The sequence below is a fragment of the Eucalyptus grandis genome, chromosome 11 (genome assembly GCF_016545825.1).
Source record: "Eucalyptus grandis isolate ANBG69807.140 chromosome 11, ASM1654582v1, whole genome shotgun sequence".
Lineage (NCBI taxonomy): Eukaryota > Viridiplantae > Streptophyta > Magnoliopsida > Myrtales > Myrtaceae > Eucalyptus > Eucalyptus grandis.
In genome coordinates, this window is record NC_052622.1 from 9,977,122 (window position 1) to 9,986,452 (window position 9,331).

The 9,331-nt window shown below is 38.4% G+C and overlaps 1 protein-coding gene across 3 annotated transcripts; it reads right to left on the bottom strand.

The window, feature by feature from the left end:
* Positions 1-1,146: 1,146 nt before the first annotated feature.
* Positions 1,147-8,754, bottom strand: LOC104424749 (cellulose synthase-like protein B4). 3 transcript variants are annotated; one of them, XR_005547759.1, is made up of 12 exons: positions 8,400-8,748; positions 7,577-7,907; positions 7,283-7,408; positions 5,462-5,578; positions 5,148-5,360; positions 4,919-5,051; positions 4,641-4,819; positions 4,004-4,354; positions 3,377-3,923; positions 1,869-2,034; positions 1,685-1,798; positions 1,147-1,608 (listed from the first exon to the last, which is right to left on the bottom strand). XR_005547759.1 is itself a non-coding variant. In XM_039304916.1 (11 exons), the coding sequence occupies exons 1-11, from the start codon at positions 8,657-8,659 to the stop codon at positions 1,585-1,587; spliced, it is 2,631 nt and encodes an 876-aa protein (XP_039160850.1). In that variant the 5' UTR covers positions 8,660-8,754; the 3' UTR covers positions 1,147-1,584. The 3 variants fall into 3 exon arrangements, 2 of the variants coding, with proteins under 2 accessions (XP_039160850.1, XP_010035551.2); XM_039304916.1 differs by having other exon boundaries at positions 1,685-2,034; positions 8,400-8,754; XM_010037249.3 differs by lacking the exons at positions 1,147-1,608; positions 1,685-1,798 and adding an exon at positions 2,341-2,460 and having other exon boundaries at positions 1,917-2,034; positions 8,400-8,744.
* Between the last annotated feature and the right edge of the window lie 577 nt (positions 8,755-9,331).

Below are 9,331 nucleotides of genomic sequence, written 5' to 3' on the forward strand. Positions count from 1 at the left end.
GCTAGCCCTCACCCAATGGTCGACACCCTCATAGGCCAAAACAAAAGGAAAAATAAAATAAAAAATAAAAAATAAAAAAATAAAACAAACAACAAATAATAAAAATACGAATTTTTTAATTTTTTTTTTCCATATCAGCATCAATTATACCACGTAGGACAACTAGTGTCTATATCAGCTATTTTCGGCTAAAGTTAGCTTAAATGACTCAATTGATAAATTGTGAAAAAGGTTTGCAACGGAATTCACACAATTGAGAGGTAGCACAAATGCAATAAATTTATGATTTTTTAAGTACTTTTTCCTATTATTTTTTCACGTCTATTTCGTGTTTCACTCTATGTTAATTAAATGTTAATTAAGGATTAAAAAGTTTATAGGTTCTCGAATTGTGATCTCCAATTTGACATGGTGCTTCCGGTGTCCTGCCAATGATGAATACCTTAAACAAATGAGGGGAAAGATAATCTGGAAAAATGAGATGTGCATGATCAATCATGCAAAAAAGTGGTCCAAACTCCGGACATTGGTCTCCTTCTTCCTAATTATGTAAAATGGCCTCAATCATTCACAAGAAAATGCTTTCATTGTTCACAAATATCTCCGAAAAACCGACGCAATGACGCATGCCATGATTTCGAAACTAAACTACCATTCTTTGCCACCAGATTGGAGAAGTAGATGAGGAAGAGCCGCCTTTTAGAGGAGAGAGAGAGAGAGAGAGGCTAATAATTTGCTTGACTAAGTAAAAACTCATTGGAGCATTTGGAATCCTTCATCTTCAAGATGAAAGGAAAGTGATCGTCGGGGGTTCTTCATGACTTTCTTTGGCGGCGGCGATGACGTGAAGTGGTCGGACATCATCAGTCCAAATGAGAATCAAGAGACACCACACGTACGAACACTCTGGAAACTACTTTCATTTCTTGCCCGTGCGTTTAATTGTCCAAACAACGAGAGATATCCTGTCTTCTATCAGAATAACAATGAGAATTATTTTGTCTCGCAAGAGAAAGAAGAGGCATGATTAATTGTACACCCATGATTTTGATTTTGCAAATGCAAAATTTAACAACTTGCACCCTTTATGGAGATGCGGATGTGAATCTACATAAGCGAGAATGGTTGTTAGGATAACCCCCTTCATTATAGTAGTAGAAGGAATCCCATATTTCAGTTTTCCATGTTACCCTCTTAAAAATGGCCAAAAACACAGCAGCACCCACACAGTGCATTATCGGATGCTTGTGGGTGCGACCCTAGCAACATCATAAGTACTGCTGTCAAGTGCATCTGCATAAGAGCAGTGCCTGATACAAAAACTGGGGACTCATCTAAGGTGAATCTCCCGTATTCGGCACTGACATCATAAATAGATGCAAATTAATCTTTCTTGGTTACTTCAAATATCCTCTCTGATAGCCTTAAGAGCTTGACCACAATTCTTAAGACTCCATATGATTAGGCGCATGTAGACGTTATCCGTTGCATTCTATGGTTATTCCACCACGCACGTATGACAAGCTAGTGATGAAGTACTCGTATAACAGTGTAGGTTATAGATGACGAAAATGACAGTTGGAATTAGGATAGCTGAGGTTCTTGTCCCTGCCATTACACAAGGTTATGTAAGAAGATAATGAGAATTAACAAAGGAGTGACGTTTGTTTTAGTTTTTTCTTACCTTGGGCAAGAAGTTGGAGTTGGTCATTACACAATAAGCTGGTAGGAGAGCATATAAGAACTCCGGTATCGATCCCAGTGCCCAAGTTAGGATCCATAGGTATGCAAACATTGCCTGAAATGGAGCTACATAAATAGGGTGCCATATATTGGACTCTTTTTGCTTACTAGAACTTCGAGCAGACCTGTGGCCCGTCTTTTTTGCGGGGTCATCAAGGCAGGTCCACCGGATGGTGCGCAGCCTAGAAAAGCAGGTGGATTTGGTGAACAATAGAGTGATTTCCAACCATTGATATGGATGGCGAATCTCGTAAAGATATCTTCTGTTATCGATCCGTACCTCAAACCAATCTGCAGCAAGACACATGCACAACATTTTATCATAGTGACAAATTAATCTATGCCATATTTCTCATTGTCTTCAAAATGCTTAAAGATAGATCACTTAGTACCATGAATCGTGTGGCTAGCAATTTGTGTTTGCGGAAAAATCATAGACCTTCAGGTTAATGCTAGTGAACTTACGGTAGTTGTGGCAGTGCAACTTTAGAGTTGAGAACAATTAATGGATTGATCTTGGAAAATAGAGCTAGATGTATGTACATGTAGACATGCATAATGTGTGAAATCAAAGTAGACCCATACTGATCTCTTTACCTAGTTAGTAGTGTATTCATAGGTGCAACTAGCAACTTAATGAGCTGCTTCAAGAGAGCTTGAAAGATCTCTGGCATGATCCGAATTGCCCCGTAAAGCATGAGCAACATAATTGATGAACTGTTTTGAAATTCCAAATTTGTTTAGTTCTAAATTGGTAGAGGAGAGCTTCTGCTGAATCCGAGCATCCTATGGCTAGACTGGTGACGATATTCTCACAAAATTGTCAGCTATAAATAGATTTATCCACCACAATGAGAAGAAAAAAAAGCAACAAAAATGATCAAAAGAAGATGCCAAACGAGGTGAGAAAAAATTGAAGAATGCTTCAATTGTCTCTTATTACAGGCATAAAAAAAAAATCAATTCTATGTTAAATTGCAAAAATTGAGATTATAAAACAACTGCTTCAGAAATGCATAGAGATATGTGAAAAATTACGGCAGAATATGCCTTCGAAAGATCTCTTCATTCTTCAGATTATTGTAACTAGAAATTGGTAAGAACCGAGAATGTGAAAGAACAAATTACCACAATTCAGTCAATCTTTTGAGGTATAAGATTTTAAGAAATATTAGCACGCCTGTATATATTAAAGCATTTGAAAGATATACCAGTAGAAAAGCTGAAAATCCTGTACAAGTCACTCGCTCATCTTTCCTATATTAAGTCTAGGACAACTGCATGTAAAGATTTCTGACTCTTTCATTATCAATCTTAGTTCTTTTTCCGCTACGATATAATCGATCTCAGTTGGCCAAAAGACTAGAAATGTCGTGAATGCGTTTTGGAAAGGTAAATTTTTACAGAGCATAATAGACACTCACAAATGCCTCAAATCTTTAGTCATGACCGCCCACTAACTATTGGCTAATATTCATAAAAATACTTCGACACAGTGAATGTGGAAATTTGTTGCTTCATGAGAGTTTCACTAAACACAACGAGAATTCAGAAAGAAAAGGCATGACTAATTGTACTACCATGCTTTTGAATTTGCATGTTCAAACATCAACAATCTGCAGCCCTTACCAACCTGTGGGTGTGAATCTAAATAAGTAAGCAATAATGGTTGCTACGATAGCTCCCTTCATTATCGTAGTCGAGGGAATCCCATATTTTCCTTTCCCAAACAAACCCCTAAAAAATGGCCAGAAACACAGAACCACCCACATAGTACAGATCACCTCTCCCATGCCAGAGCCGCTACTTCTGGATGCTTGGGGGCGCAACCCTAACAACATTGTAAATGTTGCTATCAGGTGCACCAGTAGAAGAGCAGTGCCTGGTACAAAAATTGGGGACTCATCAAAGGTGAACCTCCCAAGTTCGGCGTTGGTGCTATCACTAGATGTAGATTGGTCTTTCTTGGTTACTTCAAATACTGTCTCCGATAGTCCTAAGAGCTTGAGTACAACACTCAAGACTCCAAATGACCAAGCACATGTAGATGTTATTCGCTGTATTCTTTGGTTATTCCACCACGCATGTATTGACAAGCCAATGGCGAAGTACTCGTATAAACAATATAGGTTGTAGATGATGAAAATGGCAGCTGAAATTATGATAGCTGGTTCTTGTCCCTGCATTTACACAAGAAAGGAAGATAATGAGACAAAATCTCGAGGATAGAGGAGTGATACTTGTTTTACTTTCTTCTTACCTTGGGCAAGAAGTGGGAGTTGGTCATGATACAATAAGCTGGCAGGAGAGCATACAAGAACTCAGGTATGGACCTCAGTGCCCAAATTAGGACCCACAAGTACGCCAAACACTGCCTGAAATGGAGATGCATGAATAGGGTGCCATATATTGGACTCCTTTTGCTCAATAGAACTTCGAGCAGGCCCGTGGCCCATCTCTTTTGCTGGGTCATCGAGGCAGGCCCACCAGATGGTGCGCAACCAAGAAAAGCCGGTGGGTTTGGTGAGCAGTAGAGTGATCTCCAACCCTTGGTATGGATGGCCACTCCCGTGAGGATATCTTCCGCCGTCGATCCGTACATCCAACCAACCTGCAAGAAGACACATGCTCAACATTTCTCATTTCGAAAATCAAATTTATATCATCATTCTCATTGTCACAAAAATGCTTAAAAACAGAAAAGCAAGTACCATAAATCATGTGTCAAGTTATTTGTGTTCATGAAAAGATTATAGATCTTCAGGCCAAGGACAATGAAATTCAAGGGTGATTGTGGCAGAGCTACTTTAGAGTTTAGAGTTAATCATGACATACAACAGGATGTATGGACATTTAGATCTATATAATGTGTGAATTAAGTGTAGATACACACCGACCTTTTTACCCCAATCAGTATTGTATTCATAGGTGCAACTAGCAACTTGACATGCTACTTCAAGAGAGCTTGAAAGATCTTTGGGATGATCTGGATTGCCTTGTAGAGCATGAGCAGCGGAGTCAATGAATTGTTTTGAACTTCCAAAACCATTTAGTGATTTTTCCTTGGTTAATTCTCCTGTAAATATCAAATTTGCAAATGGGGAAAATATGGTTTATTATCACTAGCCACATAGTCCCATGAATAGGCAATTGGCGACCAAACAATCACACGTACCATTAGAGGTAAGAATTTTCTTTTCGGTCTTCATGTCCTCTGGCCATGACCCGTAGATTACTTTCCGGCGATGAAAGCATCCTGTTCCTCCATAGACGGGTCCTTGAATTCCTACTATTCCTCGTACCAAATACTAAAATCAACAGTGTTATAGGTATAGGTACTGATCAGTAGATAAGCTGCAATTTGGCTCAAAATAGGACTTATTTTGGAGTAAAATTGCACATACTTCTTGTAGGACCACTAGTTGATTTCCAAATGGGTCGTCCTTTGCTCCATCATAGAAGTACTGTGGGCATTGAACAAATGCACAATATCTCTCATACTTTGTGCCAAGAAGGAGACACAAAGCATGAAGAACAATCTGCGGATTGTTGGCGTACATGTCGCAGTCGACATTCAGCATCAATGGTGCATTCGTCATGAGTCCTGAAATTCTGGTCTGTTCATCCATCAATGAGACATGAGAGGAAAAGAATTATAAGATTGTTTTGATGTCAAAATGCGACCACATTTAGGCCTTGATGGAAAAGTCTTACTCACCAGGACATTCATGGCTCCCGCCTTGTAATGATGTGGGTGCTTTGGCCGCTTTTCTCGTGATATGTAGATCAGATGTGGCAATTCATCTGCATGACCTCCTTTGTTTTCCAGTATGATCTTTGTTAAAATCACAGCAAAAAACAGTGAGCTTGTAGATTTCGAAGTATGATGATTTTGAGTTTTTGGAGGATCACATACACTCGATGTCAATAGAAGAATTTAATGTTAAATCTGCGGATTGTCATTTTGGTAATGCAGTGGAGTTGACCACATGGCCAATTGTGGGAGCAAATGTACTGCTTGACTCCGAGTTCTTTGGAATTCAAATGGTGCTGAGACGAAAGAGCTATCGGACAGATATGAGCCTTTAGAGGGGAAGCATGGTCACCGGCGTAAAAAATGACAGAGACATGCCATCTACGGTGCAATCTCCAATTCAGACTTTCTAATTTTGAGGAATATACAAAAGGAAGATGATAAGCTAACAGTACTCTTAATCTTCAATAACAGACGATGGCTTTTCAACCTCAAATTTTCTCAAAGAAACCTGTTGACTTGTTTAACGGTTTTTTTTTTTTGGGGGTGAACAAAAATTGGGAAATCTCATTGTGAGGAATTTCTTCAAATTCCACTGGGTGGGTTTGCTAGCCCACCAAGTGGGAATTCTTATATTAAAAAAATCATCCAAAATAAAAATAAGGAGTAAAAAGGAAACTTATTAACACCATTGGTGTTATTTTTTTTTTTTTTCATTAAGTACAAAAAGAAAAAACAATTTAAATTTCAAGAAAAAATAAATGTAGAAATACTATTACCACCAACACCTATACGAAACATTTATCACACTTATAGTTTTTTTAATCAATAACTTGCTTGTTTTAACAAGAAAGTAAAAAAAAAAAAAAAAAAAATTGTAGACCAAATTGAAAGATCTAGGCATGTGAATTAAGTTTTTTCTCTCCCAAACCAAAAGTTAGCGTTTTAAATTGTTGATTTTCAACGAATTTTATCAATTTGTAGGGATAGAAAACTTATCGGTAGGTTATTTTATCCCTTAAGTAATTCATGAATTTTTGGATCATTTAAAAGTGAGAATATGTTTTTCATGTACATAATTCATGCTTATTATTATTATTATTATTATTATTATTATTATTATTATTATTATTATTATTATTATTTTGGAAATTTGGTTGGAAGTATTACAAGGGAAAACATTTTTAATCCATTAAATAGAACTATAAAACATTTGGCTGGACAAAGCTAGAAATATAGAGGAATAAATTGTGACATTATTCCTTAAATAAAATAAAAACACCAAAACCCTGCCTCCCACAACTCTCCAATCTGATTGCCCACCTTTCACAAATTGAAAGTTGTGGTCAATATGCAACTATTAGATATTCAGCATAACGGTACCATCATCGCGATCATATAAAAAAGAGAAATGATTGTGTGAATAACAATATATTTTGGTTTATAAAAAATTAAATAAGAAATAATTGTAAATTGTTATAAGGCCTACTTATTCAAGAATCCAAACCTTTTTAGCAAAAAAATAGGATTTTAAATTTCTATGTGCACAATCAAATCTTTCAATTCATTTATATTTGGAGATAGTAATAGATTAATGGGAATTTAATTGCAATTCAATTGAGAATGGTATTAGAATAGGAATAGAGTAGGATTGATAAAATAAAATAAAATCAAGAATGGTAATTATTATATCACAAAGTATTTGGATCCTCAATTTTCAATTCAACCATAGAACCATTTAATCCAAAACTAGGCAAAGATATCCTTCCAGTAATTCTACTATACCTTGATAATGGTGGGGTGATTCTTACGTTCTGTGTTAGAGAAAGCGGCGAACTCCCCAGTAAAATTAGATGGGACCGATCCTTGGGACGCATCTTCTATCTTCCCGCTCAGCTTGTCGTACTCATCCTGTCAAAGAATAAGATAAGCTTTAGATAAGGCCGCATCCATCCATATCTTGTCCATAAACAATCTCTCTCTCTCTCTCTCTCTCTCTCATACCACTACACAAAGAATCACCGATGACCGTGATCATCTCCAACACATGAACACTAGACTCCAAAGATTGAGGATCACCTTCATTGTGTCCCGTGCTTGTTGGAATTCCAATGAGCAGTCTTCACCAGACAATATGGTTGAGTCGCCGGCGAAGTACCGGAATGGGGCTCGCAATTGAATATTGTACTTCTTACAAAACGGAACCCAGAGCTTTGCGAACTTTGCAGCTTCCATTAGAGAGTAGAAGGTCAATAGCGAACAGCCATCGTCAGAGACATAGCACGCCAGCTTATGAGCTGGATAGTCTACCGCCATTAAAGAGAGGACTGTGTTCACGATGATGATCGGAGGCTCTAGCTGCGGATCTGCCGTTGTGACAAACACGTCCACGGGAGGAAGCTCGCTTACCCTATATGAAGGAATTGTGAAAAACAAGAACAGCAATAAGGAGCTAAACCTTAAAAATATAACTCAGTGGGACAGAACCAACTTATAAAACGTTCATAACCCGAAATCCGCGAATAGCATGCTTGAATATTGTACGATACAGGTACTTCAGTGGAAAGATGTCTGAAATTGAACTGAACGGAATTGTTACTTCTCAAAATTCACATGAGCTAGTTTGGTAGAATTATTATGTCCTATGAAAGTGCAAAAGTTGGAAATGAAAGGAAAGATGACCAGTGTCATCAGAAAATAAGTTCCTCGCGATGATTGTACTGGCACTAGAAACTTGGAAAGAAAAGCTTCCTGAGTATTCATGATGACGGTTAGAAAGAAAAATTGAGCTGAATCAGTAGCTGTAGCGCTGAGGAGTTTGGGATCGAGAGTTCATGACAAGTTGAAGATTCAGAGTAAAGTAAGCCATGTGAAAAAGATAGCTCTTGTTCTATTGATATACCTTTGCAAGATACGGTGAGGGTAAGTTTTGTAGCTCACGGGGCTCCATTTGGTGCTGATGACGAGAATCCACACGAACGTGAACCACGACTCGCACGCGAGCGCGACCTGCCATTCAAGTCCGTGGTCCTCGAGGTGAACAAGCCGATACGTGAGAAGGGAGACGAGAAGAAACAAGATGAAGATCTCGACTGCCCTCTTCCCATCGTTTTTCAGGCTTATCTTCTCATATAGTGGGGTGGAAGTGGATTGAATGGCCATTGGAGAAGGTTTGGGTGTCTCTGCACACACCTGCCCTTGTTCTTGCCGTTTCTATTGGGTGGTCTTGTGGGTACAAAAGTGGCGACTTATATACAGAGGGGCGGAACCCTGGTCGTCAAGTTGGCGCGGTGACTCAAGAAACGAATTTTTGCCTATATGAGAGTACTCATATTTACCATATCCGCCTAATGTGCGGATCGACTAGTAAGGGAAGGATAAGAACGTTTGGTGCATATGTGTGCGACAAGTTTACTTGCCTCCATCAGAGTAATGCCAAGGTCCACAACATCGGTATGCTAACATGGACTATTTTCACTTCTCAATAATAATATGTCGTATTACCTAATCCCCTAGTTTTATAAGCGGTAATTATAAACCTAGTGGTAAAGGGTTGCTTCTTTCGTCCTTTTTTTCTTTTTTATTTGTTTTGTTTTCAATATGCAAAGAGAGGTCGGCAGTCCAAAGCCTAGTCGGGCTTTTTGTCAACGTGTGTGTGTCCCATTTGGAGGAATGTGTGGTAACGGGTTGTTGTTTAGCCTCGTGCTCCGAAACCGAGGATTCTCGACGTCACTTCGTATCCATGTGCATATTATCATGTTCTGGCATTATCTTTGTTCATTGTCCGTCGCACGAGGCTTTTTAATCCCCGAGATTGACGGATAGTCGGTTAAA